Source organism: Haematobia irritans, chromosome 2 (assembly GCF_050003625.1).
Source record: "Haematobia irritans isolate KBUSLIRL chromosome 2, ASM5000362v1, whole genome shotgun sequence".
NCBI classification, from domain to species: Eukaryota; Metazoa; Arthropoda; class Insecta; order Diptera; family Muscidae; genus Haematobia; species Haematobia irritans.
Window position 1 is genome coordinate 81,549,222 of NC_134398.1, and position 26,135 is coordinate 81,575,356.

Here is a 26,135-nt window from a genome sequence, read left to right on the forward strand (position 1 = left end):
TGATCAATTTAATTACAAAACAGATTTTTTAATTTCAAAGCTACAAGGACAACCTTTGTGAAAATAAATGTAAATCAAGTCATAAAATAGGAACATGTTTCAGTTGATTTTATTGTAATTATTTTTTAATGTCATCGATAAAATCAAATCTGAGTACAGATGAAACAACAAGAAATGTGTATTTTGTGTCCATTACTTGCAGGTGCACCAATGAACAAAGTTAAACTGGAAAATTTTCGGCGTGAAGCATTTAAAGTTCAAGAAACATCGCTATCGACTGTAAGATTTTAATGAAAACGACAAAACCAAATCAAGAATAATAAAAAAAGCCTTTTATAAATAATGCCAAAAATAAACGCTAAAAAGAAAATTAAAAAAAGAAAAAAAAAAACTTTTAGCCGAGTGTATTTGGCTTTAAACATAAACAAGAAAAAGGAACATAACAATAAATTAATAAACAAAAGAACCCTAACAAAACATATAAACTTAAAAGTATACGCTAAACAACATCCATATTTTTGTGTGTGTGCAGTTTGAAACAAACCTAACAGAAATGCGCATAGAAATGATGAGTGCCTACTTTAAAATGCCTGCCTGCCTTAATTCATATTGGTTTGCTATTTTTTGATGTTTTATTCTATCTATCCACATCCACTCGCCACACCACACCATACTCCACACCACACCTTCCATAGTCAATACTTAGGAAACAAAACGCTTGCAGCTACACTAACTAACCTACTTTTCAGATATCTGGCCAAAAATTGTTTCCTCCTGATCAACGAACACAAACACCTATGTTTTCTTTAGTGATTATTTTATTTAATTGAATTTGTTGTAAATTTATTGGCACTTTATTTTTGGTAGCAGTAGTAGAAATACCTTTTTTTTGTTGTATTTTGCTTGTTCATTAATGTGCATTTGATTTTTGCAAATAGTCGTTTTGATTATGAAATAACGATATTGTACATACATGGAAACTTCCGAGTAAATGATGTGTGCTCATCAGTTGCAACTATATCCAAACATATCCAGAGAACAAAAATGTAAAAATTTGAGAATCTAATTGGATAACTGTTTCGAAATGCACAAACTAGTGTAACTTCTCGGAGATTTGAAATTAATTCGCTTATTTTGTAATCTGTATACTACATTACAAAATTCTAGTTTGGTTGTTTAACAAGCCATTTTATAAGCTAAAACGATATCATCCACTATTGACTATAATATTTCTATTTATAGCTTTTGGTAGCAACGTGGACTTTCGTTAGTCTCGGAATGATAAGTTAATTATTTTCTCCAAATTCGACTTTTTGCATTTTTTTCATTTTTCTCATGACCATAGCTCGAAAAAGGCAGTGATTTTTTTTGCAGTCTTGAGCAAAGTTGTACCTCTAGACTCGGCCAACAAAAATGCAGAATATAAGTCCCCGGTCTAACAAAGAAAAACACATTTTTTTGTCAAAATTCGTTTTTATTATTCAACTCCTTCGGTTTTGCCTCAAAATAGGCCTCAGTTTCTGCGATCACCTCTTCATTGCAGCCAAATTTTTCCCTGCGAGCATTCGTTTGAGGTCTGAGAACAAGAAAAAGTCACTGGGGGCCAGATCTGGAGAATACGATGGGTGGGAGAAGCAATTCGAAGCCCAATTCATGAATTTTTGCCATCGTTCTCAATGACTTGTGGCACGGTGCGTTGTCTTGGTGGAACAACACTTTCTTCTTTTTCATATGGGGCCGTTTTGCCGTGATTTCGACCTTCAAACGCTCCAATAACGCCATATAATAGTCACTGTTGATGGTTTTTCCCCTTCTCAAGATAATCGATAAAAATTATTCCATGCGCATCCCAAAAAACAGAGGCCATTACTTTGCCAGGGGACTTTTGAGTCTTTCCACGCTTCGGAGACGGTTCACCGGTCGCTGTCCACTCAGCCGACTGTCGATTGGACTCAGGAGTGTAGTGATGGAGCCAAGTTTCATTCATTGTCACATATCGACTGAAAAACTCGGGTGTATTACGAGTTAACAGCTGCAATCATCAACACGTTGTTGTTTTTGGTCAAATGTGAGCTCGCGCGGCACCCATTTTGCACAGAGCTTCCGCATATCCAAATATTGATGAATGATATGACCAACACGTTCCTTTCATATCTTTAAGGCATCTGCTATCTCGATCAACTTCATTTTACGGTCATTCAAAATCATTTTGTGGACTTTTTTTTGACGTTTTCGTCCGTAACCACCTCTTTCGGGCATCCACTGCGTTCACCGTCCACCGTGCTCATTTCACCACGCTTTAATTTTGCATACCAATCAATTATTGTTGTTTTCCCTGGGGCAGAGTCCGGAAACTCATTATCAAGCCAAGTTTTTGCTTCCACCGTATTTTTCCCCTTCAGAAAACAGTATTTTATCAAAACACGAAATTCCTTTTTTCCATTTTTTTCACAATAACAAAAGTTGCTTCACAAAAGACGCTCTATCTCACAAACTAATTGACTTACAGACGTCAAATTTTGAGACGAATCATTTGAAGGTTGGTACTATATAAAAATAATATGCATTTAATACTAGCGACGCCATCTGTGTGTCAGACCGGGGACTTATCAGCCAACCTGTTATTAAGTCGGAAAATTATCAGCTTTATGCTCAAAATCCCAAAAATATCCAAAAAGTACCACTTTTTTCACATTTTCACCACTTTTCACATTGAAAATTTTACCAATCAAGTTATGTTGTCGTATGAAGTTCGTTTTACGAGTTCGTAATTTTATGGACTACATTTCTTCCCTTGTTTGGTAGAATTTTCAATAGTTCAAAAGTTTTAGTGGAGAAACTGAATAAATCGGAGAAAAAAGTGATAATTTTTTCGATATTTTTGGAGCATGCCAGATATCTTACCATTTAGTTCCGGAGAGGCCAAGGTGACGTCCAAAAACTCTTGCCTGTTTTTGGTAACGAAGGTTTGTGCATCTTCCATTACTTGATATATTCCCCCCGTGCCGATTTTTGGCACAGCGGCCCAAATACTAAAATCTGACTTTCAGTTTTATAACCCATTCGCTAATCTGTACGATTTTCAATCTTCTTTCATTGCATTTGCTTCAGCACTTTATGTATATTTCTATTAAATTGTTTTACCTTACTCGGCGAACAAGAGGTTTTGCATTCATCAACATTTTATTTAATCTTAATTTTGTTCTACGTACGTAACTGAGAAATGTTCATTATTTATCTGAGCTGCTGTACCAACTGAACACCGATCGGTTTGTGTCTCCGCTAAAATAAAGTTATCTTTAACTTCACGGAAATTATGATACTAACATTATTCTCAAAGTAGAATCTATTTCAAATTTTAAAGAACCTAAAAGTTGAGAAATATCGTATTTTAAAAATCGTACTGGCTAAAGTTATATTATACAAAATTATAAAAAAAGAAAGCTATGCATAAAGTTGAAAGTTACATGCTGAGAAGGAATATGATCACTCCAAACATGTTTCAAGAAAAAAATTTTATTTTTGGACGGTGAACATTGAATAAGAAAGAAGTTTTGCAGCTCTATCTAATATATTTTAGATGCCACTGTAATGAAACACGTCCGTTACAATTGAGTTATTGAGTATGACTGTTTATTGTTCTCTTCTTAACTACTACTTATGTCACAATATTCTTCTTATATGCTTTACAATAATGCTTCTATTTTACAACTATGACATAAATCCAATTTATTCATTAAAAGATAAAAAAGTAGTAGCACGTCGTTCCCCGTTTGATCTTCGAAGAGCACTAGCTTCCAAGGAAACGTCTCGGTCTTTTTCTTTTGGATGAGTTGAAGATTCTATGTTGCTATCGCTCGACTGACTGTTGTTTCCTTCCTCTCCACCATTCGCTGTTACCACCGGAATTGGTATAGCATCATGCGAACTTTTCGCTCTTGGTGAACTATCTTTCCCGCTGGTTATTTCAACATGTTAGATTACCACAAACTCTTCGCATTTAGTCGATATGTCTTTTCTAAATTTCATTGTCGTCCAGCTTAAAGTTATAGTGCATATCGCCTAACCTCTCCGCCACTACTCCAGATCGCCACTTTTCCTTGCTCATATAATCTCGAGCGGCTACCCTTCCACCAATGGCGAATGTTTTTGTAGTGGGCACATATACTTGTTGTTTGCTGTTTGTTTGTGGAAGAAGAAAATCAAGTCTCGACTGTATTTGAAGACCAAACATAGACATTGCAGGAGATTTGCCAATTGCTGATGAATCGCTCTTCTATATGAAAGGAGAATTTTGGCTAACTCGGGCTCAAAATTGTTTGGGTTCCAATTTGATGACTTTAACTTTTGTTTGATGGTTTGTACGTAACCTTCTACCTGAGCATTAGTTGATAAATGTTAGGGTGCTCCTTGTTTATGCACAATGCAATTGCTTTTCAAAAATTCTTTGGATTCGCTAGAATTAAATTGTCGACCGGGGTCACTTACAAAAACATTTCGTCACTTCAGATTTAGATATAGCTCCCATATATATGTATCGCCCGAGTTTGCCAAAGTTGGCTAGATCCAGTCCCCTATACTACTAACTGAATGCGCAAAATTTCATGGAAATTGGTTCAGATTTAGATATAGCTTCCATGTATATGTTTCGCGCGATTTTGAAAAATTTGCCCCTAATAACTTTATTTTGACCATAGAGGCCTCGTTTATTAACTGATCGTACTTAACTTTTCCACTGGTAACCTTCTGTAGTATTAATCATACCTGCAAAATATTATACAAATTGGTTCAGATTTAGATATAGCTCCCAATATATGCATATATGCATTCATTTCATTTCATTTTATTTAACAATACGAGGGCGGTTCGAAAACTTCTTAGCCTATCAATGAAAGAGAACAGTTAGTTTTTCAAAAATATTTTTATTTTTCAATATAATCTCCTGAAACTTCAAGACACTTAGTCCAACGCTTTTCTAGCAATTCTATCTCTTGATTAAAATACTTTTCCTCAAGGTCTTCAAAATAGTGGTTTACAACTGTAATTGCCTCTTCATTTGAGGTTAAACGCTTGCCAGCAAGGATTTTTTTTTAGATTTGGGAACAAGTAAAAGTCACTGGGAGCTAAATCAGGAGAATAAGGTGGATGGTCAAGCAACTCGTATTTTAATTCGTTGATTTTAGCCATTATTAAAACACTCTTGTGTGCTGGTGCGTTGTCTTGATGAAACATTATTTTTTTTGTGTTGAGCCAGGACGTTTTTCTCGAATTTGTACATTTAATTGATCCAAAAGGTTGCAATAGTACCTTTGAAGTCCCCAAAAACCGTTGCCATAACCTTGCTAGCCGATTGAATTGTTTCGCCTTCTTTGTGGCACTTCCTCCAGCTTCAATCCATTGTTTGGATTGTTCTTTTGTCTCTGGAGTATAGTGGTGGATCCATGTCTCATCAACAGTTATGAAACGACGCTTAAAATCCATTTTATTTCGCCTAAAACGATCCAAACAAGCTTGAGAAATGTTCATTCTTATGCGTTTTTGATCGACTGTTAACAAATGCGGCACCCATCTTGCAGAAAGCTTTTTCATCTGTAGTTCTTCATGCAAAATTAAATGGACTCGATCATTTGAGATGCCCATGATATTAGCACTTTCACGCACTTTTATTCGTCGATCATTTAATACCATATCATGCACTTTGGCTTCAATTTCTGTTGTTGTTGCTGTTTTTGGACGTCCACGACGTGGTTCATCTTCAATGCTTGTACGACCACGTTTAAATTCAGAAACCCAATTTTTTACTGTTGCATATGAAGGAGCACTTTCGCCTAACACATTCACCATATCATTATGAATAAGAAATTCCCGATAAACCTTTTTTTTATGTAAATATTTAATGACAGGACGCATTTCTAATTTTTCCATTGTAAAAAAATTGCGGACGCGTCTTTTTTGAACACCTGTTTCTATATGAAGGATTTGCCAGATCGAAACTAAATTTAACATGTGTTCATAACAGAGATGGAAGTTTCCAAAACACTTAACTTTTTCTGTTTATACCGCGCTTTTTGTGCTAGGCTAAGAAGTTTCCGAACTGCCCTCGTACAGTAAGTCTTACTGACCAATAAATCGTATTTGGCCATAATACTCTTATTTATTAACCAACGCAACTCAATTTTCAAATTTTGTTTCACTAGCCGATCGTATTTAGACTTTCGTGTAGCACTTACATAATAGTATTGCCCGATTTTTACAAATTTGGATTTATGACCCACACAAATACTACTTAAGCGATTTCCTCTTTTTTAATAATGGTCTCAATATTAGGCATACTAACTCTGTAGTTGCAAAAAAACTCATAATATCAGACATTTCTGCTCAGATTGTGATAAGACTCCGCAAATTTGAACTCTCCTCTGCATGGACAACACTTTTCCCCAATTTGGACATAAATTCGATAGACACGGGGCTCCACGTTGCCCTCCTGCGACCCCACAGATTTGGACAATATATGATAAAGATGGCTGATGTCGGTCTCAACATTGACTAAACTACAAGTATAACCCTACAGACTGCTTTACTCTGAGAATATTTTGTTATAGTAAAGTAATTTTTGGCATTAATTGTTCTATTATTTTTCGTTGGCCAAACTATTTCCTGGACTTATTATCTGCCAATAGTACAATCATATTGTGTAGTTGTGGACTTATGTATTTACTTCTGTATTTTGATTTTTTATTCTTTTTTGCATGTTATATATACAAATTTTTGTAGGTGTCATATGCTTCGAAACATTAAACGTGCAGTTATCTAATCATGGATGAGTATATCCGTTCCCAGCAAAAACTAGGTAACCACTTCTCATTACAATTTGCATTACCAGGAGTAAAGCTGTCATTACACATTACATTACATTGCGGTGAGTTACAATGACTAACTTGTAATGACAATAATAAATACTTCTTGGTAAATTTTTTTCTCAAAATGTAATGTAATGATAGCACCATAAGGTATAATTATTCACATAATTGAACATTTATTTAAAAAAAAAACTCAAAAAGAATATGTAATGTAACGGTAATTCTGAAGATTATTCCGCTAATACCTCATTCACATTACACTTCCAAAATGCACTTTTACTAGATTTCAACTGTCATTTGCCTTATAAAAAGTAGATTTCAAATCTCGAAAATGTAGATTTCGAGCATAATGTGTATAGCCTATAAGGAATATTCTTCACGAATATTTCATAATAATTGTGTTTTAAGTTATTGACATTACCATATTATGTTTTAAATAAATGCTTATATCAACGAATAAATGATTACATATTATGTTAGGTGATTATATGCTTTAAAAGCACTACTTATTTCATGGCCAAGTACTTTCCTCCTAGGACATGCGTATGTAAATGTAATCCGGAGCGATGGCAATTAATAAGTGGCTATTAATTTTTAAATAGACCCACCTACAAGATTACCGGGTAATGAGAGTTTTTGCTGGGTCAGGACTTAATTTTCCTTTTAAAAAGTATTTTTGCAATGCCTGTGCTTCAGGCATGGAAGGGAATTACTACTATTAATTGGCGAATTAGAAGACATGTATCGAGGATCTGATCTGTGTGTTCTCAGAATTGATCTCATTTATTTGATTCATCTTGAAGATTGTGTATTTTTATAATTTTGTCGAAAATGCTTGCATAGAAACCCAAGAGATTGCAAAATGTGATTTGTATTGAGATCTACGGAAAATACGATCTACCGAAAATCCCTGCTGCCAAATATGTAATAGTAACTATTGATTCCCGAATTTATTCAGTTTTTAAGTAAAACTGCTTCATTACCATATCAACTGCACCTCAAAAAACATGATTATATTAAATGTTTGTTAGTCAAATAAATATTTTAAAACAATAAATATACGAATCATTTATTTTGTTTGACCGCAATTTTATATTCAATTGAAATTAGCCAAATTTCTTCTGCGTACTTTGTAACGTAAACGTTTTTTTTTTTACCTATCTATTTAGCTTTAAAATCATATTGCATATACATGTGCTTATTTATGTGTTCATATTGTAGTTCTGCTAATCATACATATCCTACCTAAATAATTAAAATGTCTGCTGCAGGGATTTTTTTTTATTTTTTATTTAGCTTTAAAATCATATTGCATATACATGTGCTTATTTATGTGTTCATATTGTAGTTCTGCTAATCATACATATCCTACCTAAATAATTAAAATGTCTGCTGCAGGGATTTTTTAATCCAGATACCATACTACAACTAATACAGAGCTTTTATTGCGCTAGAAACTAATACACACACACACACACACAAATAATACACTTTTACACATATATACAATTTTTAATCATGATCCAACTAATTTTGTGTTTTTCTTTTCTTTTTCTTAAATAATTTAATATGTCTACAATGAATTTATAGGCGTGATGCAAGGTCCCCGTGGAAGATCATCACACAGCATTCGAACCAACTCTGCAACAACAACAACCATACCCACCAATATCCCTCCCAACACAACATTTGCAACAACTTCCACAAGCTATCATCCAGACGAAGCCATCTTCGACAATACTAACAGCTTTTCTCCAATGTATACATCAGCCTCACAATCCTCCTTCGGAAGTGTAAACTCTGTTGCAAACCTACAACCATCGGTTGGCGGTTACAAACGTATCCCGGATAACTGATGCCCACCCATCACCGATAGTTCAGTTGTCTAATAGCAGCAAACGCAAATCAACAGAACTAAACGAACATTGGCTGAGCCATTTTTATATATTTATCCGAGTATTATATGAGAAAAACAAAAACCTGAAAGAGTTATTTTACAACAGAACTGAAGTTCAATGCGAACATCCCGCTAGAGAGACGTAGCTTTGAAATAGTAAACAGCATATCTTTTATAATTTGTTGCCGATGTTTCATAATGAACTTAATTAAGTGAATTTTATAACAATTCTCACCCTGTATCTCCCTCCATTATCTCATTTTTTTTCTATTTGTAGTTTTAGATATATACCTCCTCTATTCCTATTTCTATTTATTTGCTATTTTCCCCATAAAGGCTTTGAAAGAAGTGCATCCTTTTAGTTTTATATAAATCAATGAACCTGCGTGAAAATCAAATGAAGTATATTTTTTATAATATATATGTATATGGAAACTATTTACTTATGTACTATGTAATTGTGTAAAAAATAGGAAACCTCCAACGTAGTATAAATAATAAAAAGCCTTTAGTGTCATGCCAACAATTTCTTTCGCATTTCTCATGGACATCTTCAATGATTTATTTCATAGATTTTCGCTTTTAGATTGCTTCTGTTTATTCACTTAATTTATATTTATTCAATAATTCCAAACAAATCTAAGTTGTATTATTGATTTGTTGCAAAATTTATTTCAAATCAAAGGACCTTTTGTTATTATGATTTTCTTGTTAAGGTCATGATTATAGGTCAATAATTTTAATTAGTTCACTAGTTTAATTCTATTACTATGTCATAACTTGATCTGCACAACATTATAATATGGGTCATTTTCGTGTGGTAAGATTTGAAATTATTCATGTTTATTGCTGCCGCTATGTGATTTCCAACTTGTATACTATTGGGCAAGTGTATATGATTTTAATAAAATTTATGGCTATGTTCAGAAATTAATTAGTATTAAATTGTATTTTTATGTTTTGCTTAGCATACAGTTTACCTTTCTAATTTCTTTGTAAAATCAAAAGCATATTTTCAATTTATATTAATGATATTTTTGCAATTATTAGCATTTCATGTGATGACATAGTGTATTAAAAATTCCAAATGAATTTTGTTGGCATTAAGACTCAATATGCTTGAATGTAATCTCCACAAAATATCAGGGACAATTTATTTAGTTGTACTTCTTTTGTAACTCTTACAACAACTGTTCAATAATGACCTTCACATTTATTTGCCCAACAAACGTCTATAAGATGTACCCGTAATCAATTAAACACAGGTACAACGGAGAATGGTTAATCAATGATGATCGATATTTGTGAAATACACATAGAAATGTATTGTATCCGAAGAAGACGAAAAACTACAACAACAGATAATGTTATGGAATAACAGTGTATAAGACGTTATACAAATCGTTATTAAGTAAACCCTAATACTTGTTTATATGCATATATGAACAACACCAAATAAAATGAAGTCAAAGTGAAAAGAAAAACAACCATCATTAATAATAATAAAAAAATACTTTGTTTGTAGAACTAAGAAATAGATAAAACATTTCCTAAATGTCTACGTGAAAAACTAAAACAAAAACACTAACTACTGCTGTAGCTTGTAAAAAATGGGAGCAGGCATAAGTAATGCAAACGGAAAAAGATGCAAAAATTTAAAAAAAATGCAAAAATTCAAATTGTAAAAAACAAAACAACAGCAACTGAAACTGGTGAAGTTTTTAATTGAATACAATAACAAAAAAGTATTTATAAAGCATAGACACTGACGCATATAAACACACACCCACAGCCCATGTTCACAATAAACGTTCAGAATTGCAAAATAGCATTGGCGTATCTGTGATCACGTCCCCATGATTTTCCATGGAATTTGAAATCTAACATATTCTTTGACTGCGAATTAATGGATTATTTCTTTAACCTAAAAGTCTACTATTTACTCCTATGTTATTCTCTATATTTTGGTATCCGCTGGATCGAATTTATAAGAGATATCTTAATAATCAATATCTAACATTTTTACGAAGCTGTTATGTTTCTCTTATTTATGGTGTGTCTGTCGCTTTTGGTCCTACACGGAGGCATCTATATGCATATATAACCTATTAAGTATATAAATCAAAGATCGGCAGATACAAAACTACATTATTAGGGTTATGGGCCATGTTTTCCTCATTAACAAATTGTTTTCATATAGTGTACATTTTGGACTAATCCAATGAAAGTGAATACAAATGTCCGAAAATGACATTGGTTGTGCGTGTGTGAATGTGTTTGTGTAATCTCGATGTGGCCTTCAGAATATATATTTTTATTTTGAGAATAGTTGCATTATTTAAATGATTTAAAACCAATAAATTTAATACAATTAGATACACTTGATTATTATGCGTATAAAAATATGTAATAACAATAATTATAATAAATGAAATCGATGATCACTTAGTTCCAATTAACAATATATGTTATATATATAAAATACCAAAACAAATAACCGAATCAGAACAACTTAAATATTTTGGTTAAGGAATCTTTTGTAATATGTATGTGTAAATTTTATAAACTACCTACAAAACATGTGTGGAAAACTCCAAAGTTTACCTTAGTTGAACAAAGTATATATATTTGTTTTGGATTTGGTACGCCTCATCTTACTCTTTGGGCGTCTCAAACAAAACGAACAGTAACGATATATATTCTCTTTCTTTTGTATTAATGAACTTTAGTTTTAGGATCAAAATAAAATAAGGAAAACCAACTGAATGTGTGATTGAAAAATATACTTGTGATTTTGTTTTATTTTGGAAATGGGTGAATGTCCAATGGGTTTGTATTTACTCAAGGTGTATTTGTTCACTCAAAATAAAGTGACCCCTTCTTTAAGTTAAAATAAACTAATTTCGAAGAAAGTTGAACTTGAATTTTTATTTGTTTGTGGTCGATCTAGTCTACGCCAAAAACTTCAAGGGCAACAAGAGCTACTGGGTTCCAGGAGAAATCATAGAAAGAATTGGTAAAGTAATCTATAATACACTCATCGACGTTGGAGACAAAAAGATACTCGTCAGAGCACACGCCGACCAACTTCGAACAAGAACCGCAGATATTTCATGCGATGAAACCACTTCGACAGGATTACCTCTAGACTTTCTACTGGATGAATTCAAGATTACACCTACTCATCAGAATGAAGACTTTACTACACCACCATCTTCACCAAACTGGGCTCCTCAACGTATAGTATCCAGAAGACAGCCAGTGGAACCAGTATCGCGGTCTCCGCTTCAAATCTAAAGAGGGAGATGTTAGGGGGTAACCCTGCAATCATAAACATAATAATTCGCAACAGCGATAATACTGAAATTGCTAGACAAGGATAGCAATAAAGCAAAAACTGACGCGCACAAAGCAACACGTTCAACCGCGGTTTTCAGCGTTTCTATTATTGTGTAGTTTTACCATTGTTAAGAAGAATAAGAATAAACACTTTACTTTATATTGTTAACATTAACAATCATAGTCTTTTATTTAACATAAAAGCACAACAATTAGGAAGAATGCATTCCTATATTTACACTCAGAGAAGAAATATGATCACCCCAACCCTCAAGAGCAAAATGTTATTTTGGAGTTTAAATATTGTGCTCTTGAAACAGGTTTGTGGTTATCATATTCCTTCACTGGGTGTAAGTACAATGAAAAAAATATTGTCGAGAGGCCAAAGATTTCATGTACTTAAAATGCGAATGCGAATTTTGCTTAGAATAGAAGACGAATTTCTCTCATGTAAAGTTTCATTCCTTGTCCAAAAGTCGATAAACTATTCAATGATGCCGTTTTGTCTTTATAGTTAAGTCATTCGACTTAGAAGTAGGGATATTTTTTTTTTCAAAATTCTTCAAAATTTATGAAATCGTTTAAACCCTTGACCCGAATTTTTATCGGTATCGCTAATTTTTTCTTTTAATCATGTTGAAGTCATTTAGGATGCGTCTAGCCAAAATTTCGGGTTGCCACGCCCATTCGTTTGTCGGTATTAGGTTTTATTGGATTGTTATACCCTTCACCACTACTGTGGTACAGGGTATAATAAGTTTGTGCATTTGTATGTAACGCCAAGAAGGAAAAGTCTGAGACCCATCGTTTAGTATACCGATCGTCTTAGAATTAAATTCTGAGTCGATTTAGCGATGTCCGTCTGTCTGTCTGTCTGTTGGTGTACTTTTGTGTGCAAAGTACAGCTCGCAGTTTTATTCCGATTGTCCTAAAATTTGGTATAGGGTCCTGTTTCGGTTCAAAGACGATCCCTATTGATTTTGGAAAAAATCGGTTCAGATTTAGATATAGCTTCCATAAATATTTTTCACCGATCTGGTCATAATTGACGTGTATATCAACCGATCTTCCTCAAATTCCGTACATCCGAATATTTTATGAGTCTCGAAAAACTTGCAAAATATCAGCCAAATCGGTTCAGATTTAGATATAGCTCCCATATATAGCTTTCGCCCGATTTACACTCATTTGCCCACAGAGGCCAATTTTTTGCTCCGATTTAGTTGAAATTTTGCACAGTAGAGTAGAATTAGCATTATAGCTATGCGTGTCACATTTGGTAGGAATCGGTTCAGATTTAGATATAGCTCCCATATATTGCTTTCGGCCGATTTACACTCAAATGACCACAGAGGCCAATTTTTTGCTCCGATTTAGTTGAAATTTTGCACAGGGAGTAGAATTAGCTATGTGCGCCAAAGTTGGTTGAAATCGGTTCAGATTTAGATATACACGGATGAAAAAGACTGTTTTTCATATGTTTGGCTATAAACATTATATGTTTGGAACACAAATTTTTAAACACAATATTTTTGAGTGCAACAATATAATGTTCATAAACTAGCATAACATGTTTGGGACATATATGTTAATATGTTAGAACATATTATGTTTGGGACATAAAATGTTTGTAAATATAATATGCTTGGATGCAAACATATATTAATTTAGAAATAGCCTATAAACATATATGTGTTTAGTAGCTTGGAGCGCTATTTAACAGGGAGCGATATTGAATTAAGTTGGTGGTTGTTGCTTGTTATTACAAAATTAACATTTTATTTTTCCTTGGGCAATTGATCAGCTACTTCTTTGATCCTTACAAACTGTGTGGTCCGCTGTTCGAATCCCCGTCCGGCAAAAGGTAAAATTAAAATAAAAAAAAATCATAAAATTGAATAATTTCTTCTACAATGTTTGTATTACAGAAAAATGTGCTAAGAACTAAAAAATCTCGTGGAAGTGAGAAAGATGTCGGGGAATATACAATTGGGCAGAAACAAAATTTTGAGCATTCAGGTCGAAAACCTATGTTGTTAGCACCTATATTACCTGTTTATTTTCATAATTCATTATGATTGTAAATATATAAATAAATAAATAAAATTTTGAGCACAATATTGTTTGGGAGAATTTTTTTTTAAGCATATAATATTTTTGGGTGCAAAATGCTTCCAAACATTTTATATGGTCACATAATAACATATTGTTTTTTTGAAGACAATATTATTGAATTTGGATGCAAAAATACAAAATGTTTGGAACTTAGACTACCCAAACATATATTGTTTAGACCAATATGCTTTCAAACATATTATATATTGGTAGAGATCAAACATATAAATGTTTGGGCAATACCCAAAAATGTATATGCTTGAAGCAAAATATGTTTGGGAGTATATGTTACAGAAGCGATTTTTTCTAAGGCTTCAGATTTAAATGTTTCCCATATTTTTTTACTAACATTGTGTTCCAACCTAGTCCATTAGCCGACTTAAATTTTGAGTCTATAGATTTTGTAGAAGTCAAATTCTGTCCAGATCGAGTGATATTTAAATGCATGTATTTGGGACAAACCTTTATATATAGCCCCCAACACATTTAACGGATATGATATGGTATCCAAAATTTAGATCTACCAAGTGGTGCAGGGTATAATATAGTCGGCCCCGCCCGACTTTAGACTTTCCTTACTTGTTTTTGTTTTTTTTTTAATTTGTCGTTATTTTTACACTTTGGTCATTCACGCACGCCATGCGGGTAGGAATTCACGCTCACGCAAATTCACGAAACGAAAAGTCATACTCGCGCACGCGATTCACGAAAATGTTCTTGACACAACGATTAGCATGATTCAGAAAATTCTTGTGATTCAAGACAAATCTCATGATTCGCTGCAATTATTGATGAGTAACATTCATAACTCACGACGAAACCATTAGCAAAATTAAAATCGGTGAACTTAAATTTAATCGTGAACGTGAATTTGTTCTTGAGTGTGACATTTTTGTGTCTCTGTTTTACCGTGAGTGTGAATTTTATCGTGAACGTGTATTTTATCGTGAACATGAATATTATAGTGAGCGTGAACTGGATTGTGAATGTGAAATTTTATCGTGAGCGTGATTACTCAATCACGAACACAATTTGATTTTTACTCACGCTCACGCACGACACATTTTAGTTTAGTCCCGTTCACGCTCATTCGGCTTCGCGTGAATCACGCGTGATTCAAGAAAATTTTTTGTTTTTTTGTTTTGAATCCATGCCATTTTAGCTAATAATCTACAAATCCAAAATATAATAAAGCACCAATATTTGTGCTGATCCACCAGTATGTATCATCACTGAAAAAAATATTGACCTAATATGGAAGATTATGCAACTTAAATCTTAGGAATCGAAATTTACCAAAAGTTAAGGACAAAATTCTTTAAAATTATGACATTTTAATTAAATGAAAGTTTATAATCCTTTCTTCAAAAATTTTTTTCATTAAATTTAGGACACAAATCTTGAAATTTTCCGTCTCTCTGCTGAAGTTGTAGATCTTTGAAGTAAGGCAAATTTTCCTTAAAATAAAGAAAAACATTTTTAATTTAAAGAAATAGTTTTTAACTCAACTGACATATTGCATCTTTAAATTTAAGATAAAATCGCTTCAAATATAGGCTAAGACTTATTTTAAGGATTTGCGTCTTTGGTTTAAAGTTTTTTTTTAAACATTAAGAAAACTGTTTTTACTTTGAAGTACCTGTCATAATTTGGATTTTAAATTGGAATTTGTTGGTACATAAATACCTTTATTAATATATCGCAAAAAGAGGATAAAAATTCAATGAATGAGATCTGTATCTAATTTTAATTTTATTTATCCTAGATTTAAAGCCAGGGAGGTCCGTGAAAGATGTCTTTATTTTAAAGAAGTCGCATCTTTAGCTCGGAATCAATACCAAAATCCTTAAGGGAAGGTCAAAATCTTTGGATACAAGTAAACTTTTTTTTGAGTGATTGTTTGTCAAACCTTTTTTGCCTAGGCCTCATATACAAAAATATGTAACGTTACTACCATAATTGACAACTTTAAAAATGTCTCACCTGTTTCTTTTTGCAATTCTAAGATTTAACTTTTACAAATATTTTATTACAATCAAAGACAATATACTTTAGAAGATGGTAAATTGGCTGCTGAGAACATCAAACGCGCTAGGTCCCTACATGTCATTTATGCGTTTGGTTCGACACATTAGGGCTGTTTTCTTTTTGCACTGGATGCAACATTTGTATGGGCTATCCAGAACATCGTTGCGCTGGTGTTCTATCCAGAACATCTCATCAGTGCAAGTCGCGCCGATGTTGCCAGATTGTATTTTGATAAAGTGACGCTTCATTGACTCACAATAGCAATTTATTGTGACTAATTTATCGAAAAACATGAAGTTCAAAGTGGCACAGTGTCATAAATAATCGCAGCAGTAAATATTTATTATTAATTGGAGCATTTCATACATTAATAATGCAAGATTTCACTTCTTTTCAGTGATTTTTTCAACAGCTGATGACAGTGTTGCATATTGGAGATGGATAAACGAGTACTCTGTTTTCTTCTAGTCCTTCACGGCTTAGGATATCCAGTGCTAAAAGAAAACAGCCCTATTGTAATGCAAATAAAAATAAATTAAGAGTTGGAAATATCTTGGAACAAACGGGAAAATATAATTTTTAATTTATTGCTCAAACAATGTTAAATGTTCAATTCAAAAAATTAAGTTTTTCATTAAAAAAAAATGCAAATAAAAAAATTACAAACATGTATGGACCTAACGCCGTCAATGCAACATTTGGTATGACGCAAGCCAAATTCCCATCTTCTAAAGTGTATTGTCTTTGACTAGAATAGATTTAATAAAAATTTTCAACACTTTTGTTGTAATTTTCGAAAATAGTCACATGTATAAAAACCCTTTTTCAAATTCGCAAATATTTTTTTCTTGAGGCACGTGAATGAACAAAATTTTGGTAATTTACAACCAAATTAGCTGTTTTTTATCCAACTTGAAGAGAACACATATACACCCAGAAAAAAGTGAGCCCTTCTTTAAGTTAAAATGAACTAATTGCGAAGAAAGTTGAACTTCGTATAGCGCCAAAGACATTTTTATTTTTTCGAATGATGTGATTTTCTTTGAAATTATGTAGAATGCATTCCATATATTAGTTAACATTTTCCTATATTTATGTACCCTTATACTACAGAATGAAAAATTTAACTGAATTGAATTCATATATGGAATGATTTTATTGAACTTTTTTCATTCATTGGGACAAATCTTACATATTTGTGCTAAACGTTTTTACTTCAAACTTAGAGCTGCTTACCTTCGTTTTTATAGGCAATTGTTTCTTCAATAAAATACACGTTTTATTAATATATTAAATACATTTATTAAGAATCAACAACATCGACTGGCCTTGACATATTAATTTATTATTCCACTATTTCCAATTTCCATGTAATATCATTAACTGTAAAACGCATTTTTTTCTTCTTCTTGTGACTTTCACTTTTAATAAGTTGCTGCGTAACGATTTTGTCCTCCTTTTACAATTTCAATACCTACAAATATAAAAAATCATAAATCACTGAATCCCTGCCAGCATTTCAAAGTTCCATTTCAACCTCATCGTTACCACAGACTCGTAAATGTCACTTCAACCATCATGAAAAGGTACATCAAAAAGTACATGCAAGTAATTTGCCATCCCTACTGTTAAAAAAGCCATTTTTTTTGTGAAACGCCAAGCGCATCCAGCTTGTTATATTTTAATTAAATAAAAACGAAAATAAAGTTCTGAAAACATAGATTATACGCTTAAAATTGTGAAAGGTATATTGGTGAACAATTTGGTGATTTTCCAAATGGAATAAAGTGATTGTTTTTCAGATATTTTACAGACTCGCTGCCTCCATGGAATAAAAACACTGGTTGATAGACGCAGCAACATGTAACTCGCTACTTGTAACTCAACATCATCATTAATGCCAAAAATTATGTTAAATGTAATGTGATAGTGGTATAAATGTTATATTTTTAAGAATTTGTAAATGTTTAATCAAATTAATAAATATCTAAACAAACGTGTTTTACTCGACCACAATGATTCTTTTACAACTATCTTAAAATGCACTTTTTCTGATTGTTTGGAGGGTCCCTTATTGGCGTCGTTCTAAATTGATCTATAAAGGCACCTAATAATTGCACTCATGCGAAACATTTTTGTAGTAACTTGGCGTGGTACAACTTCTCAATAGTGACGGCGCTTTTCCGACGAGTTTTTGATGTCGTATATGATTGTTTTCGACGTAGTGGGGATTCTCAAAAGAGTCCCCAAATTCAAAAAATGTTGGCAGGGATGTTACCTGTTAATTGAAGATTCCAAAATGAAGACGAATGAAGGGGTTGTTATTCTGTTTTCTTTCTTTATACACCATCACGAACATAAATTTTACTCACTAATTTAAAATAACAAATATTTTATATATTTTATTTGTTATTTATTATATTATTTTACAATATTATTTTTTAACAATCAAAAAAAACAACCCACGCGCAAACATATCGATTACGTAGATGACAGGTATCGATTACAGGTAGATAAAAGAAATATAGGAAAATTTGCTATATTCTAACAAGTGTGTCTCCTTAAGTTTTAAAAGGTTTGAATACTTCTTAGTACGAATGAACTAAAATAATTTTCTATGCCAAGTTTTATTCGTATGTATGATAAGCTTTTTATAATAAAGGAAGTCAGAATTATCATTTTATAAGAAATTTTACTAAATTTGAGGAAACTTGGTTTTAGTTCATATTTTGTTTATTTATTTATTTATTTATTTATTTATTTATTTCATAAAGAGTCAAGTCGCTAGACCATATATGACCCAAAAACTACACAATTCTTTGAATAATTGACTTAAATTATAACATTAATTAGAATAAAAAATATAATAAAAAAGAATCACCGGCTACTCTTTTTACGAATGCTTTGTAATCAGTGAATATAATTTTCTTGTTCAGTAGTAAATTCTTATACCCAGCGAAGAAAACAGTATTAGTAAAATTCCATGCCTTATTCTAGTTAATGAACTATTCCTAACTGCTTTCAGTTTTTTTACTGAAGCAAGTAAATTTTATTATTTTAAACAAAAATTTAACTTAATGGAAATAAATTGGCTAAACTAAATTGATGAACATTTTTTCCTTTAGTTCCGAAGGCACTTTTTTTCTGGGCGTAGCTTTCGATACCGTTACAGTTTTATGAACAAAAAAAACAACACTGACAGTTAGTCTCAAAACATACGAAGTTGCCCACAGGAAACTTTAAGGTCGAAAGGGTTACTATTGTTGACTTTTTGAGTAGTCAAGAAGTAAAAAAGCTTTCAAAAATAGGAAATGTTTTTCAATACTTTTTTTTAAAGACAGTTTTTACTTGAAACATAGCATAATTTCTACTTGAAGTCCAGTCTGAATTTGGAAATTTAAGTTTTCGTAAACACGTTCTTAAATGACACAAATAAATAAATTAAAAAAAAAAAAAACAAAAACAAATAAATAAAAATTTGTTTCCTAGAATCATGTACGCGATACTCAAAATTGTTAGAGAAATGTGTCTTAAATGTATTCTTACCTCAATTTCCCGCTTCTTTGGCTCCGAATCTTTGGAACCAGGCATGTTTTTTGCTGTGTAGAGCAGACTAGAAATAAAATACTTTGGTTAAAAACATACCAAACGTACAACTTGTGGGGAAAAAGGAAATAATGCAATTTCAATTTTCAAAAGGCTCAAATTGGAACGTTTTCATTGAGTAGTACTTTATTAATATTTTACCCCAATCTCAAAATGTGTTAAATTTGCTGCATTAGTCCACACGTTTTGTTTAGAAAATAGTGATTGACATAAACGAAATCTTTGATTTTGAAATAAAAAGGTGTTTATTTACGTCAAAAATACAAACTGTTGTCATTTTTCAAAGAAGCAAAATAACAATGTTTGCAATATCCCCTTTTCAATGGTTATATTTGTTTGTGCGTAGCAAGCTTGCATGTGGCATACTTGAACAGTTTGTCATATATATGATTTATACAAAAAAAAAAAAAACGTTTTAAAGGGGAACAAGTATTAAAAGAATTAAGTAAAACATCCGATAAAAATAAACGAACAGCATGTATTTAAAATAAACACAACAAAGTCCCTAGTTTTAGTTTAGTACAAACAATAAAAATACAATTTTCAATATTCACATGTGGATGCACGAAAAACAATGCCTTGTCCTCGACGCACTTCACACATCTAATATTCAATCATTGAATTTTGTATGTACATTAAGGGGGTTTGAAAAAAATGTCATTCATAATATCACTTCGTGCTCACGCAAAAAAATAATTCTTTCCTGCCAAACGAAATTTTAGACAAACAAATTTCGTTTCTCATATTTTGCTTAAAGGAAGTTATTTCGAAGAAAAGTATGTACGCCTTGCATACCAAGGATCGCCTTACTGATTTTACTTCACGTTCGCATTTAAGTATTGGGGTACAAGTGCCCAAACGTTCTTATTGAAACAAATCTTTAATTTTAGTTTTAGTCGTATTTGAGACATCGATTATCCAAATTTTACTTTCCAAAGTCTCAATTTCTGCAGTAACATTGAGTACAACAAGAGCCTCCTTAAAAACGCGATTGCAATATTTAACGATATAATTAAGTCGTTCTTAGGTAATATCGCAGTACTTTGAACTAAACATCTCGATGATTTTTTCATCGGATAGCGCACCTGTGTTAATGCTTAAATGTATTTATGTTTATTGCAATTTCTATGTTTTAGTTTATTTTTAAAAAAATCAAGAAAATGTCATAACTTTTTGAATTTTTTGTTATTCCAAGTATCTTTAAAAAATATACTAAACTTGGGTACACGCAAATAATAATTCTTTCCTCCCAAACGAAATTTTAGACAAACAAAGTTCGTTTCTCATTTGCTTTTCGCTATAAGGAAGTGTATTTGGAAGAAGAGTATATACTTTTTGTGATAAACGTTTATTATTTTCCAGGATGTAAAAACAATTTCATAAAGACTAACTCAAAAAAAAAAAAAAAAACAACATTGTTTTCTTGCTAATTCCATTTTCCCTCACATCTTTCTCACATCCATGAGGTTTTTTAGTTCTTAATACCTTTTCCTGTAATACCAACAATGTAGAAGAAATTATACGATTTTATAAATTTTTAAAATTTTTCTACCTTTAGCCTGGACGCAGAATCGAACCGCGGACCATGCACTTTGTAAGCCAACACACTAACCACTGAGCTATGTACCTGTTATGGTCATCAATAGATAAATATCCATATAAGTTTAATAAACAAAGTTTATTTAACAGAAACAAACATTTAGTTTGGCAGCGTGGAGCAGTGGTTGCTACGTCCGACTTGCATGCCAAGGGTTGTGGGTTCGATCCCTGCTTCGACCAAAGTTTTTTTTTCACATATATTCCAGTTATGTTCGGAAGATTCCGAAAAGGTGTTCAACATTATACTATGAAACTGTAAAATGTGTCTTATTAAACACTTAAAGTCAGAAAAGCACAGTGCTTGATATAAACGAAGTGGACTGTGTTGTTGGTTCAAAAATATTTTTTTTATTGAAAAAAAAAAAAAAATAAATAAAAATTATGTAACAAACGGTTTTTTTTTGTGATAAAAGTTTAAAATGTTCGAAGAAATTCCAAAAACTCGTAACAAAAGAAAAACGTTTTCGGTACACGTTTACCAAACGTTTTTTTTTCTTTGCGTGCATGGACTCTGGGCCAACTAAGCAATTACAAAGAGCATAGCTGTCTGTAAGGTATTTGATATAAATTTACGACAGTGAACCCACCAGGAAGAACAAGTTTGTTTAATTTTAGAAAATTTTAACTAAACGGTATTACAAACGCTAACATCACGCCGATATCACAAAAATAAGTCAATATTTTTCGACAAATTCAAGAAAATTTTTTAGACATAATTATTTTTTTCACATGTTAAAGAAAATTTTGTAATTTGAAGGAAAAATTGGAGTTCAAAATTGCAAGAATATCTTTAGTGCCATACGAAGTCCAAGATAGGCGCATTTGTAGTAAAATTTTCAAATTTAAAGAAATTGTGAACTATGACAAGTACGAACTTAGTAAATCTTTATGCTTTATTTGTGTATAATTTTTCCGCATTTTTTAGTTCATTTGACTAACGTACGCAAAAAATTATTAGAGTAAAAGAAACTTTCTCCAAACATAATAATACCATGAACTAAAATAAAGTTAAATTGGCTTTAGTGAAATAGAGAGTTCAATTTTTTTAGTTTAGTATCAAGTATATAAGTATATAATATAATGTTATATAATTACACTTCAAAGTGCTGCCAAAATGCCCAGCTTATTTTTTATACGTATCAAGAAAATTTTCGTTATATTTGAAAACATTTTTCCCAAAGTACCGCCCATGTTGAGATAGTCGGTTATTATGAGGAAAAACATTAAAATTCTGTTTAGGTTTGTGTTTATAACAAAACCATCAACATACAACCTCAAAAAATCGCACATATGTTTTTGGATATTGCCGAAACTTTTTTATGTGAACATATTATATGTTTGGAAGCATTTTGAGCCCAAAAATATTATATGCTTGGAAGCATTTTCTACCAAAGAAGATTGTGCTAAAAAAAAATTACTTCTGCCTAATTGCATATTCCCTCACATCTTTCTCATTTCCACTAGGATTCTTCTTAGCACCTTTTCCTGAAATACGAACAATGTTGAAGGAATTATTCAATGTTATAAATTTTTAAGATTTCGCCTGCACGGAGAATCGAACCGAGGTCAATACAGTTTGTAAGCCAACACACTATCCTTTGGGCTACGTAGCTGTTATTGTCATCAACAGACAAATATCGTTATAGCCATCAACGCAAACAAACAGTTATATTTATATTGCATAGTTTGAGGCGCCCACGAGCCGATGCAAACAAAGCATTATTTAACAGAAACATACATTTGTTGGCCACGTTGAGCAATGGTTAGCATGTCCGCCTTGCATGCCTAGGGTCGTGGGTTCAATCCCTGCTCCGACGGAACACCAAAAAGTTTTTTTAACATATATTCCAAAATTCTGAAAAGATGTTCGACTTTGCATATTACTACATTAAATTTTTACAATGAAACTTCGAAATGTGGGTTATTAAAGATTTACAGCCAGAAAAGAACAGTACTTCATATAAATATTGTTTTTTTTATGGTAAAAATAAAAATTGTGTAAAAAAAAATATTTATATTTAAGCCCTAAACAATAAATTAACAACCCACAAATTTATTTACGAGTGAACAACTTTCTACTAGTTCTAGGGTTTTTTTTTTGTGGCTGTCAGAGAATGAAGCAATCAAAGATAAGTTTGATTTTTGCAACTCTTTATTCGCAAAATGCAAATTTTTTATCTGTAAATAACTTCTGAACCACTTTATATTTTGCCAAGAAATTGCTTCCATTTAATTTTCTTATCCATAGGAGCAGTATGTAAAAATTTCATTCATCATCATTGTGGTTCGGGAACTAGCGATAGAAGAAAATTTTGCGTTTTGCGAATTCGTAAACCAGAACAAGGGGTTTATTTGGGCCAGTTGAAAAAAATAATCCCATTTACCTGTGCTCGAATGGTTTTTTGGGTGGTTCTTAATCATTTCATTTTGTGTGAAGGTATATTTTAATTTATAAATTTTCGGATGTAAATAACTGACAAAATAAGCATAAAATATATGCAATTGCTATATATATTTTGCATTTATTTTTTTTTACAAAAAACATCTACAATATGGTGTACTACATTATTTACCTGCACATTTTATGAATTCGTGTTTTATGAGTTTTTCAATAAATTCTCAAATATATCCGAAATTATGGATTTCATTTTTTTCTCAGAGTTGCATGGATGGCTAACACTAGTAAAATGAATGTGGTGAAATCTTTGCCTCGTCGGACAAAAACAAAAAACAAATGGGTATACCACATTTGCTGCACTTACGCTATTAACATGCCAAGCGCATAGCCAAAACAAATGAACTCATAAAACAGTTTTCCGAAACAACATACAAGCAGCAGTTATATTGTTATCTTTCGTCAACCATCTCGGTTTCCATCGCAATTTCTGTCTCTATACAACAGGGATGGAAAATGCAGTACTATAGTACTTTTTTCAATACTTTTTCACCCCGGTCAGTACCGTAGTACCCCCGCGAATGATTTAGTACCTTTTGTGTAGACATTTTTGAGTCGATATCAGATTTATGGTACAATAGCTTTGACAAAATATTTTAATATTTTGAGAAAGTCTTTATCAACCTTATTTGCTAATAGTCTTTTACAAATATGGCAAAACAAACATGTTCATGTGGGAAGAAAATCTCGATTTTGTAAAAGACATAGTCAAAAACCGGATTTTATTGAACTTCAAGAATGTTTTAGTCGAAAAAAGAATGCGATTCTATATTATCGATTTTTTATTTCGGTAGAAAATGTTGTCAAAATTTTATTTCTATATAGAATTTTTGCAAAATTTTATTTTTATAGAAAATTTTGTCAAAAATTTATTTCAATTGAAAATTTTGTACAAATTTTATTTCTATAGGGAATTTCTATTTATTTCTATAGAAAAAATTTTGCAACATTTTTTTTTCTACAGATTTTTTTTGCAAAATTTTATTTCTATAGAAAATTTTTGCAAAATTTTATTTATATAGAAAATTTTGTCAAAATTTTATTTTCTTTAAAATTTAGTCTCTTGACAATAATTTTCCAGTGAAATTTTTGTTGAAATTTAGTAAAAAGTACCTTTCCGCTCAAAAAATACCTTTTTTGTACTTTCTTAAAAATTGCATTTTCCATCCCTGCTATACAATCTCTGTCGTTCTCTGAATAAAATATCACAACATATATATGTTTTCTACACCCAAAAAAATTGAACCCACCGTGGAAGAAAATGTAGGTTTATTTTAGAAAAATTTAACTAAAATAGTTTTCTAATTGCAACATGTTACAAATAAGTTAATACTTTTTGTCAAATTGAAGAAAAATTATTATAAATAATTAATTTTTTTCTGTAATTTAAGAAAATTTCATATGTTGAAAGGAAAAATTGGATTTAAAAATTGTTAAAATGTCTTTAGCGCTGCACGAAGTTGAAGACAGTTACAATTTTAGTAAAATTTATTCATTTGAGCGACTTATGAACTCAATTTTAGCAAACTTCTGCCATTTTAGGAAAATATGAACTATTTAATTTTTTAGTAAAATTGTGCACTATATTTGTATACAACCTTTTTTCTTATTTTTGGTTCACGTCATTAAAGTTAGCAAAAAATTATTCAAATAAGGAACATTTACTCATATTTTGCTAAATTTAACTAAAATCAACTAATCTTCATGAACTAAAATAAAGTTTAGTTGGCATTAGAGCCCCTTTCTTCTGGGTGTAGAAATTTGTAAATTTATATATGTTTACATTCACACATACTATTTTATGAAACATTCATGTCCCAAACATAATATATTCTAACAAACATTTAATGCTAGTTTACGAACATTACATTTTTGCACTTAAATATATTGTGTTTAAAAAATTCTGCTCGAAACACATTCTGTTTACATCGGAAAATATGAAAAACATATTTTCCTAACAGTGTATGTGATGGAAATCAAATTACAAAACATGACACGCAAAACAAATAAAACATTTGGAAAAGGGGGTGTGAGCCATGAAAATCATTTCTTCGGCAGTGTGCGTGAGTAAGGAATTTCGGAAAAACAGGCTCACGAAACAATAACACTCACGAATAATAACACTCACGAACAATAACACTTACGGGTTGAATTCGCTTCATTAGCGTAGCTAGACAATTTTCCTAGGGGGGGCTATAGCCCCCCTAGCTAAAAATTTATAGACTGAACTTATAGG

The 26,135-nt window shown here is 31.7% G+C and overlaps 1 protein-coding gene and 1 long non-coding RNA gene across 5 annotated transcripts in view; both read left to right on the plus strand.

The window, feature by feature from the left end:
* Npc1a (Niemann-Pick type C-1a) overlaps window positions 1-11,542 on the plus strand; it is a 66,935-nt gene extending 55,393 nt beyond the window's left edge. For 2 of the 4 annotated variants that reach the window (XM_075295416.1, XM_075295417.1), the window contains one exon: window positions 8,451-11,542. In XM_075295416.1, coding sequence (XP_075151531.1) covers window positions 8,451-8,716 — 266 coding nt within the window. In that variant the 3' untranslated portion in view covers window positions 8,717-11,542. Of the gene's footprint in view, window positions 1-202; window positions 613-8,450 lie in introns of all 4 variants that reach the window. The other 2 variants (XR_012719341.1, XM_075295418.1) reach the window with 2 other exon arrangements.
* Window positions 11,543-17,759: 6,217 nt separating this feature from the next.
* On the plus strand, window positions 17,760-18,256 carry LOC142223075 (uncharacterized). The gene is made up of 2 exons (XR_012718542.1): window positions 17,760-17,984; window positions 18,042-18,256. It is a non-coding gene; the product is annotated as an uncharacterized LOC142223075 (long non-coding RNA).
* The last annotated feature ends 7,879 nt before the right edge of the window (window positions 18,257-26,135 follow it).